This window comes from Rhinolophus sinicus, linkage group LG05 (assembly GCF_036562045.2).
Source record: "Rhinolophus sinicus isolate RSC01 linkage group LG05, ASM3656204v1, whole genome shotgun sequence".
In the NCBI taxonomy this organism is placed as follows: domain Eukaryota; kingdom Metazoa; phylum Chordata; class Mammalia; order Chiroptera; family Rhinolophidae; genus Rhinolophus; species Rhinolophus sinicus.
The window spans coordinates 65,704,614-65,722,548 of NC_133755.1; the positions used below are offsets into that span (position 1 = coordinate 65,704,614).

At 49.6% G+C, this 17,935-nt stretch overlaps 1 protein-coding gene across 17 annotated transcripts in view; it reads left to right on the forward strand.

The window, feature by feature from the left end:
- Window positions 1–15,954, forward strand: part of INPP4A (inositol polyphosphate-4-phosphatase type I A) — a 108,829-nt gene extending 92,875 nt beyond the window's left edge. For 11 of the 17 annotated variants that reach the window (XM_074332328.1, XM_074332335.1, XM_074332338.1 and 8 more), the window contains 4 exons: window positions 6–103; window positions 1,518–1,630; window positions 4,463–4,617; window positions 9,043–15,954. In XM_074332328.1, the coding sequence (XP_074188429.1) occupies window positions 6–103; window positions 1,518–1,630; window positions 4,463–4,617; window positions 9,043–9,223 (547 nt within the window). In that variant the 3' untranslated portion in view covers window positions 9,224–15,954. The remainder of the gene's footprint in view (window positions 1–5; window positions 104–1,517; window positions 1,631–4,462; window positions 4,618–9,042) is intronic. The other 6 variants (XM_074332336.1, XM_074332341.1, XM_074332343.1 and 3 more) reach the window with 1 other exon arrangement.
- Window positions 15,955–17,935: the final 1,981 nt, after the last annotated feature.

The following is a 17,935-nucleotide window of genomic DNA, read 5'->3' on the forward strand; positions in this document are numbered from 1 at the left end:
TGCAGGTTTGGCGATACGTCTTTACAAGAAGTTATCAACGTGGAGAGTTTGGTGCGCTTAAATTCCTACTTTGAGCAGTTTAAGGAAGTTTTGCCCGAGGACTGTAAGTATTTCCTCACTTGTGGTAGGTTGTACCTGTTGTGTCACTTTGGGTATTTGAGCCCTTCCCGCCACTCAGGCTGCAGTCCTGGAGGTTCTCCTTTCTGGCTGGTTCTCCCACCTACGTCACGTGGGGCTGTCACACACTGTTTTAGTCACTGAGGAGCATTGTAGTCAGGAAGGGTGGGTCCTATGCTCAACATTTTTTTTTGGGGGGGGCAGTTTCCACTAATGCGAGGCCCCAGGAGACATTAACAGCCTGTTGACGGAGCCAAGGACGGAGGCTTCTACAGGAGCAAAGGCAGCTCAGGTGGCCTCTCCAGCGTGGGGCCAGCAGCTCTGGACTGCGGCCCAGACCCGGGAGGCTGCGGGAGCGGCGGACATGCAGCTTTCAGCCCGCGGAGAACTGCTGGTCTGTGAGGCTGAGAAGCTGGCGCCCACTGTGTGAATACCCCTGTGTGTGCTCGGTTCATCTGTGGGCAGGTGTCGCTAAAGGGGCGGCGGGGAGGCCAGGGAGAAGCTACTGTTGGTCTGGGGATGAGAGGTGGTGCTGTCTCACCCAGGAACCTGGCTCCTCACCTGCCTTCTCGGGGCGCCCACAGCCCCCATCACAGACTGTACCTTCTTTCCGTTTCTTTGTTTCTGCCCCACCCTCTGAGCTGCATATGCTGGGCACATGTCAGGAGTGTGAAATGATTAGTATAGGAGCCTGTGTCCCCCAGGGTGAGGTTGTGTGGTGCTCACTGTATGTTCAGCTCGACCTCAGAACCCCATGTATTTGGTTTCAGTCTGGGGGTTCAGGCACCATGGCTGTTTTCCTCAGATGTGACCTTGACACTTCTCTCTTTCCCTAATAATCCCGGTGTCTGAACATCCCAGATTTTTTAGGGGAGGCGATCTGACTGGTCTGCCAGTTTGAAGGGTCCTAGAAGGGTTGGAGATGTCCTGGTGGCAGAGGGAGCTGTTGGAGAGGGTAGGAGGACGCCTGCCTGGGTCATGCCAAGTTCACCTGCAGGACGCTGTGCTTCCCACGCCCCCAGGGACGGCCAAGCCCCCTCAGTGGCCGACACCCACTGCCCTAAGTGTCTTCCATCTCTGACGGAAGGTTGTGAAGACTAGATGGCTGGCCTCCCTCTCTCTCTCTCCTTTGATGGTGCCGTGTCTGCCCTCTAGCCCCTTGGTAGAGCTGAAAGGGGAGGAAGCGAGTGCCCCTTGCTGGTGGGACTGGAATGGCAGTGAAAGTAGTTAAGTGCCCACCATGCTGGCCGCCAGGTCCAGGCCCTAAACACACCATCCTTCCTGCTGCAATGACACTAAACTTCCAGCTGTGGCCGGAAACGCCTCCCTTGTCATTTCCGCGCTCGAGGGCTCCCTGGACTGAGTCCCTGCACGGCCCCAGCCCGACTCCTGTCCTCCAGGCTTGCCGCGGTCCCGGAGCCAGACGTGCCTGCCCGAGCTGCTGCGGTTCCTGGCCCAGAACGTCCATGCCAGGAAGAACAAGAACGTGGACATCCTCTGGCAAGCTGCTGAGGTACGCGGCACGGGGAGGAAAGGGGCTGCTGTTGGGCCGGCTGGCGCCAGCCACAGTAAGAGCAGATGTCCGAGTCTCGGCCAGGCACCCAGGGAGCACGTTCCTCCAGGAGGAACGAGGCAAAGTCACTGAGTGTGTCCCCAAACTCGGGCAGATACTGAAAGTCACCTGTGAGTTCATTACTTTTGGGCTGCCTGAATTCTCATAAGCTTGACCCAGAATCTGTCCCCGGGGCCTTTTAATAACCTGGCCGCTGATAGTTGTCACCTTCAGAAGCCTGCGCAGTTGATGGCAGCTAAAGCTTACCGCCTCCTGCGTTTCCTCATAGGTCCAAAGGCCGACCGGGGAGGCCTTTGCAGTCTCTTTAGGCTACACTTATTGTACGTTGCAGTTCAATCCCTTTTCCTTGAGTACTCACCCCTGAAATACCTTCTCACAGATTTGCCTGTGGAGTTCTGAGTCTCTGCTCAGAGTCTGGTGCCAGGGCAGTGTCCCTACACATCGTTCACTCCCCTGATGGGGGTTGGGGTTGCCTTGTCTCCGTGGCATCACTGGGACCTCTCTGGTGTTGGGACTCACGCACATAGAACCAGGGGCACACGTGGCCCCAGATGGCATCCCAGCTCCCTGCCTGGCCTGAGCACAGGGGAAGGATGGGCACGCAGCCCTCTGCCCTGGGGAAGGAGTTGGCCCTGCCCTGCCCACTGACAGCTGGGCCACTGCCCTGGTTATGGAGCCCGAGGACAGGTTGGAGGGCTGTCCCCCCACAGCTTTACAGAGACTTGTGCATACCTTGTTTGGGAAGTGTGGTTGTTTTTCTCTCCCTACGTGATAGAAAAATCATCCCCCAGAGCGATGAGGGACCATCCCGTCACCAGGTGAAAAAAGCAGACCATGCCGCCTGTAGTTTTTGTTCCCAGTGGAGTCCCCAAGGTATAGAAGCATAGCTTCAGGGATAGAAGGGTCTCAGAGACCCTTGGATGCATCAGATCTCGTGTTGTCCACTTGGGATCTGCTGCGGGGGCCGGTGGGTGTGAGGGCAGCCGCGCAAGCCACTCACATGCTGGGACCTCCCATCCCCACTTGCCCAGGGTGGCCTCCTTTTCTGGATCTTATTTGTTTTCATTACTGTGTGTGAGCAGGGGGTCCCTAGCTAAACAGAATATCATGAGTCAGGTCCAACACCTCACTTCACATATGGGGAGACCAGCAGAGCCCCCAGGCTGGTGGCGGCCCCTGGAGACTGGAGCCTGGCACTGCGGACTGCCCCCTTGGGCCCTCCTCCTGCAAGCTCCTGTTAGGCCTGGATGGGCCCTCTGTGCATGTGGTACTTCTGGCTTGTGTCACGCATCTGGGTCGTGAACCCTGCAGCCTGTGGAGTTCAGTGAGCATGTCCACGGGCTCCCTTACTTCGTCGGTTACAATTTTAACAAGGCTGAGTCGTCACTCTTCACCTAGCTTAGGGGCACTTAGGGCATTTTTCTTTCATTTTCACTTTTTTTTTGTCCTCAAAAGAAGCCTGTCCTCCTCCTGGTGGTCATGGCTGAGGTTTTTTGGGCATTTCCCATTTTGTCTTTCCTTGGACACAGTGCTCAGACCACACTGTTCTGTGTGCCTGGTGGCATCCTGGGGTGGCAGCCTATTCGGCTCTGCTGGCCTGAGAAGCAGGTGCGGTGCCGTGCTCAGGGCAGTCTGCGGTGGCTCAGGTCTTTCTGGAGAACCCACACCACTGGAGCCCACCAGGGTCCAGCTTGGGTCATTTCTCATCCAACACGTAGCAGTTGGTGTGGGTCCACAGGCGCAGGTCCTTACCTGAGGCTCATGTGGCCACATGGTTTGGAATTCACATGCTTCCGTATTTCAGAGGTGACATGGTGTGGACTTGGGGCACGTGTGTGCAGTGATGTGCACGACACTCTGGGTACATCCCCGGAGGAGTCTGGGCCGCATTCTGGAATCAAACTCATTACTACTGCTTCACTGAAGGGAGGACTGTTCAAAATGGGGTGATACCAGTTCCCATCTGGGTGTGCTGCCAAATGACGTTGCCACAAACTTACCAAAAAAAACACCCAACTTTTGTTGTAGGACTTTCTGGACTTGGGGACTGTGTACCTAGATTGTACCCAGTGGTGCAGAGGAAATGACTCAAAATGTCCTTCCCATGGGGAGAGGCCGCGCCCTGAGCTGGCCTTTTCCCAGCCTGAAGGGGGCCCCACCATGTGAGCCCCTCATAAGTGAGGGAGAGGCACTGGCACCCAACCCTGTGCCAGGACCCTGGGTGTGGTAGGGGACGGTGAAGGGTCTGCAGGGCCCAGTGGTCAGGAGGTGGCCAAAGGCAAGTGGTCTCCTGAGCTCCCACCTGTGTGGGTGAGGAGGACAGTGGAGACCACTGGGCCTGTGCTATGCCTTCCAGAAAGGCATGGGCACCTGGCCAGGGGCTGGGCATCCTGTGAACCGCTTTCATCTCCTTGAGGTGGTCTTTACTGCCCCCAACCCCCATCCTCTGAGGGGCCAGGACCAAAGGGCTGCACGTGACAAGATGGTGTGGGCATAGTTTGGAAGAGGGTAGCGTGTAAGATCAGTGAACAGACGGTGACACCTCAGAAGGGAAGGGGGCCTGGGCCGAGAACGAATGTCTTGTGGGAGAAGGAACAGGAGGGGTGGCTAGGGAGCGAGGCCACTCATGGGCAGTGACTGTTGCCAGCACCAGCTCTGGCAGGACGTTGGGCGGGGAGTGGCCGGGCCCTCTGTCCTCTGTCCCATGCGTTTGGAGGGTGTCTCCACACTGCGTGGTCCCCCTGTAAGTGCAGCCTGTTTTCCTGTTGGCAGATCTGCCGCCGTCTCAATGGGGTCCGGTTCACCAGCTGCAAGAGCGCCAAGGACCGCACGGCCATGTCGGTGACGCTGGAGCAGTGCCTGATCCTGCAGCACGAGCACGGCATGGCCCCGCAAGTCTTCACCCAGGCCCTGGAGTGCATGCGCAGGTGAGCCCGCTGCCCGCTGCCCGCCCGCCTGCCCACTGCAGCCCGGCCGGTCCCGCTGCTGCCTCCCGCCCCCCCCTCTCCGGCACAAGCCCCCTGACCCCAGCGTCATGCCCTGGTTTGACTTTGGAAAAATGCACCAGTGTCTTCAAAGTCAAACTGTCGGCGCTGTCTAATTGAGACAGCGTCCTCGTTCAAGTCCAGGGGGCAGTAAGGAGCTTGCAGTCTTTAGAGCAGGACTGCACTGAAACAGGTAGACGGGGCAAGCTCAGGTGTCAGGAAGTGACATGGGATGGCTCCTGTGCAAGCCGCTTGACACATGGCCTGCCCCCCAGCCACCGGCCTTGCTGTGGGTGTGAGTTAGGGCCAGCGCTGTCTCAGCAGGCATCTGCTCTTTACATCATACGTATGTCTCCTTTCAAACTTGAGTGACAAGTGCGTCTGCAGGTTGCACGGGTCTGCTCCGCTTTTTCCCCAGCAGCCGACACCATTTGCTTTCATGAGCAAAGTGTCAGATGAGTGTTCTGTGGTGACAGCAGCCTCCTGCCTGCCTGTCCGTGGGTTGTGGTGACCTCACCCTAACCATGTTCTGATTCTGAGGCAGCAGGCGTGTTTGCAGAATGAAACCTGGGACTAAAACTGCCTACTGTTGACCGATGCCTTGTTTCAAGCACTGCCGGGGAGCGCCTTACCCCACATACCAAAAGAAAGGATAAGAAACCTGGTTTTCCGTCTCCTTCACTGTAGTCACCAATGCTGTCACAGTCTCGTTTCCAGCAGTCACTCCTCCTGAATGTTCTGTGTCATGTGTCCTCTCACCAAATTCTTTAAAGCGTTCAATTCTCTTATCCTTTCTGTATGTTTCTGCCGTTTGACCTTCTCACAATAATGCACAAAAACCACACCTGAGCTCCTGCCTCTTGATTCCAGCATTCTGTAAAAATGGAATCGTTTTGTCCGTTTTGTCTTTCCAAGTTCATCTAAACCTTTCTGTCACCTCAGGGCCACCTATTTATGCACTTTCGACAAGTTTACCTCCTCCCTGCCCTCAGCCTCAGGGAAGCAGTGGAGGCTCAGAGACCCCTGTCTGGAGCACCCTTGACTAACAGCCTGTCCTCAAGGAGTCTGTCCCCTTAAGGCTCAGTGCCCCTGGTGCCATGGGGGGTGGCAGGGCCTGGGTTTCCAGCCACATCTGTGCCCTGTTACCTGTGAAGTGGTGAGAGGGACCGCTCTGGTGACATGCAGACCTCAGCCAGCAAAGAAACAAAAAACGTGGAGAGGGGATACCTGTGGTTGTTGGAACAGATGTTAGGATCAGGTCCGTTCAGGAGAGCAAATTAAGCCTGTGACATCACTGGAGGCAAACATGACAAACCTGAAGCTGTCCTACTTCAGTCACATGATGAGAACACAGGGTTCTCTGGCAAAGACAAGAATGCTGGGGAAAATATGAGGCCGCAGAAAAAGAGGAAGAACATATACGAGATGGTTGGGCTCCATAAGAGAAGCCAAAGGCGGAGTCTCCAGGAGCTGAGCAGGGCTGTTGGGGACAGGACACTGGATGTCACTCATTCACAGGGTCGCCAGGAGTCGCAGCCAACTCAGCGGCACGTAGCACACACACCCTACAGTAGACCAGGCCCTGAGCTAGGTGGACAATTGACCATAGAAACAATTGTTGACAATTGTCCACTCTTGGCTTCTGGAACAAATGGGACGAAAACGATAATTCATTCTGACTGCATGTGAGCACACAGGTCGCAGGAGACCAGGGAGAAAGTGGCTCCTTAGAGAGACAGGGACGGCCCCATCTGCTGGCCTGGAGCCCACCGTGGGGCTGTGGGGGCAGTGCCCACACGCGTACAGATTAGCATTATAGTTTACAGCACACAAAGCAGCTTTTACTTTTTATCACGCAAGTAATTGATATTCCTTGTAGGAAAATTAGAAAATGTAGGTTGTACACACACACACACACACACACACACACACACACACACACACACACACACACCCCTCACGGGTGTGAGTGTGGTTAAGCCACACACTGGTTAACCAGTCCCTGAAGAACATAGAAAACAAAACTCACACGTGCACAAATGTAATTACACATGCAATTTTGCCTGTTGTTTCAGCCTTTTGTCACTTAACTGTCTTGTGAGCACTTTTTCAGGTTAATAAACATAGACCTTCCCATTGGGAAAACAGCATAATTTATCCCATTGGTGCTCACGGGCTGTTTGAGCTGTGTGTGGGTGTGGAGTCCTTCAGGGGCGCACTGAACATCCTGTGTGTTGTCCCAGCCACACTGCCCCATTGATTCCCTAGGTTAAAAAGGGTGCACCTATGCAAGGCCTTTAATCCAAAGTGACAGTCTACTCCCATAGCTGTCACCCTCCCACCCGGGTCCCCACGCCTGGGTCTCCTCCCGAGTGCCTGCTCTCCGCCCTCTGGGTGTTACTGTTCCTGTCACTGTTCTGAGCGCTTCTGAGTATGTTTCCCTCCATTCCTGGTGAAGACCCCCAGGCCCTGAGCAGGGAAGGACCTTCCTCCCCTGGGAACAGGCACCATCCCCTGGGCCTCCCCTGCCTCTCTGAAACCCCACCCGCCTCCCATGATGCTTGTCTTTTTAGTTTCTTATTTATGTTTTTCTGACTTTTCTGAAATCTCTCCAGTGAACATGTGCCACCTTACTAATCGTTTAAGAAGTTACTAAAAACAGAAGCACAGCCCCATCCCATTCTGCCTCTGCCCATCCCCCAGAATCCTCGTAGCTCCCACCCAGGGCGTGGCTCACTGCTGCCTTGCCCACCTGACCTTGTGGCTCTCGCCGCCTGCATTTGCTGTAAGGCGACGCTGTTCCACCCGACTTCCATGTTTTCTGACTGACCCATGTGGAGAAGATGTGTGTGTTCATATACTGCAGGCCCGAGGGGGCTGGGTCACTAACCAGTATCTCTGGCTGCTGGGTGGCCAGGACATGTGGTTCAGCCGAGAGCCCTAAGGAGGCAGCAGTGAATGGTGGCCGTGCCCTTGAGTGGAGGAGTGCATTTTGGTTCTCTTGCTTTCTCGCTTGCATCTAACCAGATGGGAGAGTCGAGCATGCAGGCTGGGGTACGGGGGCCAGGGGCAAAGCTGGTACCCAGGCTGTCCTGGAGGCCCAGGGTGAGCGGTGGCAGTGCTGTGCTAGCGAGTGGTGAACAACCAACTCTCTTCAATTAAGCAAACAACAAGCCCTGATCTGTAGTGCTTGCCAATTTCTGTGGCATAAATACTCTCACTGGGGCCTATTTCAAGCTACCAGTGTGACACCATGGGACACCATGGGAGTGGGGAAAAGATATGTCCACTTGGTCCTTGTGAGCCATCTGAGCTGATTCCAGTTCACTGTTGGTGGTCCCCTCTGTCCCCAATCCGAGGGCTGAAACACAGAGTGTGCCTTCCTAAGTAGCTACAGTGACCCCCCTAGACTGTCCTGGCTGGGAATGAGACCGTCAGTGCTCACAGCATGGAAAGTGGCATATCAGAATGGCATATCCCAGCAGGGCCAGTCCAGGGCTTCCAGCTTCCTCTGGGAAAGCCCGGGAGGACCTCTGGCCTGCCTCTCTCCTAATAGGTCCTCATGGGCTACCCACTGTGTCCCGTCACTTCTGATTCTGTGTCACTGTTGCCACTTTGGTGGCTATGCATAGAGGGTGAGGTTCCAGAGTCCTATGGTTCCAGCTGCCGTTCTCACCTCAGGTCGTTTCTTCTGGACCAGAAGTGGGGGAAGCCAAAATTTCAATGTGAGTTTGGTTGCATACCATTCTTGGGGACAGTAACATGAAAAATGGAGCCACCAGTAGCTCACGCCCTGCCACTGCTTAGCCTGAGAGCCAAGGCGAGTCCGGTGAGGGCTCTGCCTCCAGTTGACACTTGAGGTAAATGGTTATTGTCTGAACGATTAATCAAGAGGCAGCTTTGGCAAGACAGCAGCGGCACGCTGCTCAGACACATGTGAGAAGGTCAAACTCCCCCTCTCCCCATGGTTCTTCATGTTCAGCTTGCTATTTGAGGGCCTCGTCTCTGCGGCATGTGAGAGCATGGCGGGCGGCATGGCGGTGCGTGTGGCGGCCGAGAGCGTGAACATGGAAAACCATTAGTCAGCCTACATGTGTGTGTTTTCAGTAGACTACAGTATTTTTTCCTTATTTTCACTTCTCTTTCTCTCCTTTTTTCTTGTAACTGTGCTGGTTTTGTTTTGATATTCCTTTTACGTCCTTTTCTGCATCTCATCTTTTCTTTCTGTTGTGGCTTCATTCCATTTTATTTTTTTAATTTTGTCTCTTGGTTCTCCTCTTTTTTCCATATTTTTGATAAAATCCATTGCACGTGTCTCTTTTCTTTATTCCCTTTCTCTTTTCCTTCCAAACGTTTTCCTTTTCACAGCATTGGAACACGGGAGGTAGTCACCCAGAAGAACTTGAGCGGCCTGGTACCCATCCGAGACTTAAGGCTAGACCCCAGCCTCCTCTGTTCCATCCCTTTATTAGCTCTGAGCCCCAATTTACTGATTGTGTGGCTCTTTCTGAGCATAGCATACCTGGTGACCAAATTGCGTTGCAAGTGAATGTCATTATGAAAAATTAAATAAGTCACAAGAAAAACAAAAGTGCCAGAATATGTCCAGCCACCGCGCACCTAACTGGACAGAAGGAATGTGTCAAAGCGAGGTCTGCCAAGAAATATTTCATGCCTTACAGTTTGACGTTTTGTTGTTCTGAACTGTAAATACCTGCCCAGTTATTTCACCAAGAAGACTTGTTCGTTTACATCCTACAGTTTTTAGTGCTTGTAACATGTTCCTACAGTGCCCTGTGACTGCATTGTTTAGCTGGCCTGTACTGAATCTCCTCCCTTCTGATGTAAAGCTGTTTATTACCTGTCTCTCTCATGTGCCCCGTTTCCCAGAGAAAGGAATTCTGTCTGAAAACAATGTGTATACTTGATACTATTCTTTAAATGTTCTGCATACCCTTCCTTTCCTTTTGAAGAGCAATGAAAATGATAGGCGCTTTATAAGTGGGTCATCTACATAAGCCTATTTAATAGGACATGTACTTTCTGCTTTCATTTCAAAGCGTAGTTCCTTAACTTATGGTAGCAAACAGTTTGCAGCATCATAACATTTCCTTGCCTATGTTTATCATTTCCAAGTTGAGATGACACAAAGCTGTGAATACAGTAGCACATTATACCAAATCAGGCACATAAAAATAACGCATTGCATGTGACTTTCGATTTACTCTTTTACATCCTTAAGGATCATTAAACTGATTACAGGGATTAATGCATTTAGTAACAAAAGGCTGTTAAAGTTATATACATTTATTTTTCTTGAAATAGCATTTTTCATTTTAGAAACTGCATCTTTAAATTCAGATTAAAGTCCAGACATCTTTTCTCTCTTATAAATCAAATGTCTGTTGATAATGAAAAAAAAAAAAAAAAGTCAAAGAAAAGTCACCAAAAAAAAAAAAAAAATGAGGCCTACCTTTTGGGCAGTTGTGCCAAGGGGAGCTGTGAGAGAGAGTTGCTTTGGTTTTTGCTATTATCACTTAATTTTAACAAGGCACTGTCCATAAAATGGGACAGTTTATAACCTTGACATTCACATTTGACAGAAGGGTAGTTGTACACCTGTAAAGGTAACAATAAACTAGGGGGAAATTCCTCAGACCCCATATCAGAAATACTCAGTGCTTCTCTGTCTTCCAGTTCAAATTTGTTGTGATCTGTTTTTGACCTCCAGCTGGTTGCCCATACACTGTATTTTATGAAAGTGGATTTTTTTTTTTAGCCAGTCTAGAAAAATTTGGGTGAATTCAGAGAAGCTGCCTTTTCCAGGAACTTTACACCCACGTGTGCACAAAAACCCAGCCCACCACAGACTCTGGCCTCTCTTCCCTCTCCACGACTTCCAGAACTTACTCTGGGATTTGTCTGTTCGGTATGAGATCTGGGTCTGGGTTCTAGGAATCACAGAAGGAGTTAGCAGTGAGTGACAAATGCCAGGCTCAGACTGTACATTCTAAAGTGGAAGACTGTCCTTCTCATGTGCTCAAAGCACGGCAGGGGCCCTGGGGCAGGTGTCACACCTGTGGCTGAGTCCAGTCTTCTCACAAGTGCAATGTGGTCACTGTCTTTTCTAGAATAAGTGAGGTGGCTGTTGTGTGACACAGCAGCTGACATCCTTCAGTAGGGAGTCTCCGAGTGCCAGTGACAGGCAGTGGAGAGTTGTAGAACATGACGCTGGGTGCTAGATGAGGCCCTGTCCAGATTCTTTGAGAAGTGTGTTTACCACTTGCCCTCCTTCAAACTAAGGCACAAACATCAACCCTCCAGGGGGCCTGATGGACACCAGAGGCTGCCCCCCAGCTGTCATGCTGCCCGCCAGGCCTTCCTGCCTTGTGTAGGTTTGGCTGCTCAGTTAACGGGAAATGGATGGAAGGGAGGGAGGGTAGGTGCTTTGGTTTTCTCTTTAGGGGCTGGGTCAAAAGGCAATGCATTGTAACTTTACAGGGTCAGCACGAGGAAAGACTCCATCAGCCTAGGCTGTGGGTTGTTGTTTTTTTTTTTTTGTAGACTATCTGAGAAAAGAGACTCAGTATGCATACCCTCTGTGCTAAGCTTTAATGTCACTAAGGCCTTTTACCCGTTAAATCAGGCTAAATGTGTATCTAGAATCTTTTCTGCTTTAGTGAGAAATAGGCAGGATGAAACAAAGAGGGGAAGATGACTCGGGAAAGGGGAATTGCTGAGATTTGGTGATGGTTTTCAAGCGGCTTCTCAGGTGGTGTGAGCACTGGTCGCAGGCAGCCACTCTGTACTCTCAGGGTCACTAAGCACCGATGTCCAGATGGGTTCTAAAGTGGGCGATCCCCACATGAAAGGGAAAACCAGAGGCGTCCCTAAAATGAGTTGTCATTCGGGTTTTCATTCTGATTTTTCATTTAAAAAATGGATGTCCTCAAAAAGAAATAATTTATGGTATAATGTATTCAGCCAGTTAAAGCAGTAATTAGCTTCTTCAACACGTAAATAAAAGATAATGTTTATGTTCACACATTATTCTTTGCTCCTCAAAGCAGTTTGGCATTTGCTCGTGATCGGTGGTTTCTGAGAAGTACACACACTTCTGTGTAAATAGAGAAGCCATATCTGACAGAGTCCGATAATGTGAGAGTTTGCGAAGATTAAATGAGATGAACTGTGCATAGAACTAGAGCTTCTGCTTTAAGTGGAAATATATTTTTATTTGATTACTGGATGTGAGCAAACACTAGGGGCTCCTTGCACGTGAGGCCTAGCGTTCAGCTCAGATGACCCGCGTCTTGCTGAGGGCCTGAGGCTGTGGTGACAGGGAAGCATATTTGAGTCACTAAATTACTTAATAACAAGCAGGTGGATACGTTTCTGAGCTACCTGAGCTTACCTTTTGAATAAAATTGCTGTCTTACCAAAAATATTTTACATGTTCTTGAAAATGAGACTGTCATTTTCACTTTAAAAGACTCGAGCACTTGCCACTGATACATTTTTTAAAATGCATGACATAATGGTGTTCATATGACTGGAAATGTTTTTTTTAATCACTGTTTCTTGGTAACGGAAAATTTTACATCTCAGGAGGGGGATTTTGTACTGAATTTGATAACTAGTTGATGTAATTGCAAATCTCAGAATATTATAAAAATATAAAGTTAGACTATGCTATAGGAAGTCATTTATATTCAGAATCGCTTTTGCCTGTTAATTTGTGGTCTACATCGGAACCCTTCCCAAAGAACTCCCCTGATGCTTCATTGGGGAACGGGAAGCCTGCCTCACCCCTCATCCTCCTGCTCCATGTTTGATTTGCCCACTGGGTTGCCATGACAACCCCCCATCAAATGCAGCTGGAGACAGCAGGCTGTCTAGGGAAGGGCACTGTTGGGCTCAGTGGCACTCTTCTGAGAGGCGACCACAATAAGGGCAGCCCGCCTGGAAAAAGCATCTGGCAGCCACCAGGACACTTTGGTCGGGGTCACTCCTTCACGACGCTCCAGCCCTGAGACCCGTGCAGACCCATGGTGCAGCCATCACCTGGGCCCCTGGACTGCTTTGTACCTGCCCAGGAGACAGCATGTTAGAGCTGCCTTCTCAGCCAGATGGCTTTGCCCCATGTTGAATTTTGCAAGGAAAATCAGCATTTTGAATTTGAGGTGATTGACAGCTGTTGCTAACACAGAAAAACACAGCTCTTTTAAGGCTTGGGTAAGAGTCCACTATTTATTTTCCCATTTAATTCGCCGTGTAACAGAAGCTCTGAACCACTAGTTATGCCAGACCCTCAGATAACTACACGTGAAATACATGAAACCATTAACTTAAAAAAAAAGTTTGCTTCCACTTAGCTACGGTGCTGCTTTTGGAAATGCAGGGCTCGCTGTCCCGTTGAGCACGTGTCCGTCTCTGTGCTTCTTAACGGCCTTGTTCCGAAACCCACCATCCTGCGTGTGTATTGTTGTAAATGGTCCGGCACCCATTTAAATTAATCAGGCTTTTTTTTTTTTTTTAATGCTATGAGAATAATCAGTTCATTTCATCTTAGTTTAAGTCTTTTCTTTTTTCCTTTTTTACTGCTGTCACTTCTTGTGCTTGTTTTTTCCCCAGTGAGGGTTGTCGAAGAGAAAATACAATGAAGAATGTTGGAAGTCGCAAATATGCGTTTAATTCCCTGCAGCTGAAGGCTTTCCCCAGGCATTACAGGCCTCCCGAAGGGACTTACGGCAAGGTCGAAACGTGAACACACGGTGTCCTCTAATTAGCTGTCACAAAACAATGTGGGTACCCTCTAGTGTCATATAGGAATTCTTCAAGAAGATCTGAAGGATTGGATTTTATTTTTGTGTTTTAAAAGAATCTTCCACTAAAGAGCCTATGAAGCATGCCCTCGCACCTCCCCCCGCCCCCACCCCCACCTTGGAATCAGCAGGAGGTGACGTTTGGCTCCATAGTGTGAATAGTAATGACAGTCCATTTAAACGTCCCATCTGTAGTCACGTGTCCCAATCAAACTAGGTTTTTCTGAAATGCTACAAGACTTTTTTAAATGCCCACTTAGGCGCTGCTCACCTAACTTATTTTTCTACTGAGTAACTCAATTGAGCATTGAATTACTATCTACTTTTTAAAACTCTGAATGTAAAACAGTAAATAGTAAACAACTGCATCCTGGGCAGACCCGTAAATGTTCAATGCTACCAAGATTTGGGGAAAGAAGCTAGCTGGCTCGTGCAGTGAGGGCAGGTGGTTCTAACAAATGTCCTGTCTGTAACAGTACAGGGGACACCAGAAGCTGAAGTAAAGGTTGAGGCATCAGCCTGAGATAAGACTATGAGAAGATCACACCTGCAAAGCCCCTTGCCCAGTGGGGGCCATGTCTGTCACGTACGAGTTATAGAACAGGGTGTCTGCTTGAGAACGTGAAGCCAGCTGCCTCCTGTTCTCCTAAGCCCCACATCCAGTCCCACCAGGCCCCACGGTGCGGCTCCCCTTCTTCTCTGGATGTTGAGTTACAGTACCCAGGACCTGCATGAGGTATGGCCAGTGCCTGTCACCACACTGGGGGTTTGTGTGTGTAGCTGGTGGAAGCCTAAAGCTTTTCAGAACAGATGTCCTTTTGTGGGTTTCCCAGTTTATTGTCTTGTAAAAGACAATACGATCATGTTTGAATGTCTGATGAAAGTGTCTTTTAAGTTTGCAATAATTGTTACTATCCTCTTCTCATTCTGTTCTGTAAAGTGACTATTGAGAAAGTTGAAATTAGCTCCTAAAATGAGATTTTGAAAGGGATTAACTTAGGGATTTCATAGAAAATTATGTCTCATCATCTATTATAGATGATGAGTCTTATCTGCACATAGCAGTTTTTTTCTTAGTTTATGTGTCTTATCAATTCTGTTGATCATGGTGATGATGTTTACATGTTATTTAAAAGGCTGTAAAAGAAATACGTGTGGCACATACTCGTGATGCTGATCTAATGATTGGTGACCCTCAGGAAATGCCTGTATCTGAAATTCTGGGTATTCTTTGGGGTCCTCTAGAAATGTCACTTGGAAACATGTAACAGATGTGGGCCTGGGGAGCTGAGGCACAGGCCACCCCACGGCAGGGACACAGCGCGGGTGGGCAGCAGGGTGGAACTGGGTGACGTTCCAGACCCCTTCCTACTCAGAAGTCACTGCACAGACAGAGCCTGCTGTCTCCTGATGCCCGATGGTGAAGTGTGAGCTGGTGTGGATGACGCATCTGTGAGGGATGGTTGTAGCTCACTGTCCCATCTGTCGCAGCGGGGGTCACTGGAGGGTGGCGGCAGAGAAACCTGTCCACCAAACCCAACTGCAGAAGTGGCAGTCGCTGGTGTCAGGGGCTCCTGTTTCGCCCATCCCTGTTCAAAGACAGTTTCCAATATGGCTGAGTCAGCCTTTCACCTCTCCACCATTTCATTTTTATTTGTACTTTTTTTAGTATCCCTCATATCGCCATCTTTTCTCATTTTTAACGTCACTACCTTTAAATATATTCCCTTGTCTTTTTAAATTAAATGTCACCTGTATTGTTTTCAGAATTTTTTTTTTGGTCTGAGGAACAGTAAATGCCTGCATTTATCCAAAGGGAATATAATAACAAATGTTGAGTCAACTGTTAGCAGTTTTGCATGTAGCACCTTTCTGTGGATTATGTTCCCGATTTTGGCTTCATATTTGGATCATCACACAACTCGAAGACTTGGCTAGTTATGTAGAATGTATTCAGGTTTCAGTGTTGTGAGCCTTGCAGCTGGGCTCCCGTGGGACAGGTCTCACAGGGCATCACCTACTCCCCACGCTTGCTGACTGAGGCATGGTGGTGGCCAGCAGCTCCTCGGGTCACATGGGAGCTTTGAGTTTTCGTTGTACAAAGAAGGTGGTTTTATAGGTTACCGTAAAATAGGGATTCCGTCCAGGGTTCCTTATAAGGCCCCCAATGAGACACTGAAAACCCGGGGTGTGCTGTGGGTTGTCAAGGCAGCACAGTGGCCCCTGGTTTCCTTGAAAATGTATAAATACTGTATAATAGTTTTGTCCTACGCAATTGTATCTGCCAAACTTAGTGCACTAAGGTACTTTTATTTATTTGTTTTGGGCAGTATTAATATATATATAAACATGCAGTTACTGTTTTATATATTCTTAGCTCACTGAAAGCTATGTATGCTGTAAATGTGCTCGTCTTTAGAATGACGAATAATAAATAACTGACAAGAACGTTAAACTTGGTCTTGCCTGATTCATTCTGTTGCGTTAGGGGGGCTAGTTCTGTGGCCTCCATCTGACTGTTGGATCATTAATTGGCCCTGCGCTGAGTGCTTGGCTGTTAAACGAGACTTGTTTCGATTTTTTCACTTAATTTGAAGCAGAAGGGCAGCGGGGTGTGGGATTAAGAGCACGGAAGGCTGATGCAGACAGACCCAGGTCCCCATCCTGTTCTGCCGCTCCCTGGCTGGTGACTCTGAGTGAGCTGCTTGTCCTCTTTCCTCGTGTGCAAAGTATGGACACACGGTACATTCTTCACAGGGAGTTGGGAAGTGCCTTGGCCTCACGTGTTCATGTCAGCTGTTGTGACTGTCCCGTGTCCATAAATATGCATCACGTCTGCTCTGTGGCTCTCGTCACCTGCTGTATGACTTGCACAATGTAATTCCATTAATGGTTTGTTATAACCAGGACTGCACCTTGCATTCGTGCCCATGATTTCTCCTGGATAAACTGCTGGCAGTAGAAATGCACAATGAAAGGATAATTTAAGTGTTTTAAAATTTTTGAATTTTTCATGTAGGCATACCTTGGAGATATTGTGGGTTCGGTTCCAGGCCACCACAATAAAGTGAACAGTGCAATAAAGCGAGTTCCATGAATTTTTGGTTTCACGATGCACATAGAAGTTATGTTTACACTCTACTGCATTCCATTTAAGTGTGCAATAGCATTATGTTAAAAAAACTTAATGTATATCCCTTAATTAGAAATTACTTTATTGTGAAAGAATGCTGTCGTCTGAGCATTCGGCGAGTTATCTTTTTGCAGGTGGAGGGTCTTACCTTCAGTTTGTAAAAAGCGCAGTATCTGCGAAGCACGGTAAAACCAGGTCTGCCCGTTACCCAGGAAGTTACGCCACCTCCACGCAATGACGGGCCACACTGGCCTGTGCCTCCCTGGGTAGGCTGTTCTGTGCTAAGATTTGGCACATGGGTAGTAACTTTCCTATTTGCATGGCAGCCATCACTACCCGAGCTGTGAGAGATTCCTGAGAGGAGGTCAGGATAGCCGCACTCCACATTCCCCCCGGGCCTCAGCATCATCATTGCTGTGATGCCTTCATGCCCCAGGCTCCCGGTGGGCCTTTCTGGCCAGTCCAGGAAGGTCTGCATTCAAATACAGGCCTTTATGGTGCTGTCACTCTGTTGTACCATTTAACAGACACAAAAAACAAAACAACAACAACAAAACAGGATAGAAAATAGGAAGCTTGTTTCCACAATGAGGAAGAAGGTACCGTGTTTCCCCGAAAATAAGACCCGGACCATCAGCTCTAATGCGTCTTTTGGAGCAAAAATTAATATAAGACCCGGTCTTTTATATGAAATAATCTAACATAAGACCGGGTCTCATATTAATTTTTGCTCCAAAAGATGCATTAGAGCTGATGGTCTGGCTAGGTCTTATTTTCGGGGCAACACGGTCAGTGTGGGAGCACAGAGTACGTCATTGCTTCTTCCTCCTTGCTTCTTCCACTTGCCCTCCCTTGGCTCCTGTGGCCTCCCCAGGTTTCTGTCCATAAGTCTTCTCACTTTGGATGCTCTTTCCGAAGCTTTACCCATTCCTACAGAATAAATTACCACTTACTGGCTAATGCCGCCCAAATTTCTAGGTCCATCCCAGACTTTCCAGGTCCAGATCCATCTACACATCCAACCACGTCAGTCATTCTACTTGGGCGTGTCAAACACAGCACGTCAACACCAAATCCTGCATCCCTTCTCCTCCCAGCTGGCTGAGCCTTCCTGATAAGTGACCTCACCGCCCACCCTGGGCTCATCTCCCTTCCCCAGCACATCTCAGCCACGAAAATGTCTCTTCTACCCATCCCGTCATGCCATCCACACACTCCCAGCCCTTGGCCGTGTCCCCTCTGATCTGGACCACCTGCCACCCCTCCTCAGCCTCCTCATGCCCCCTTCTAGGCCACCTCAGGC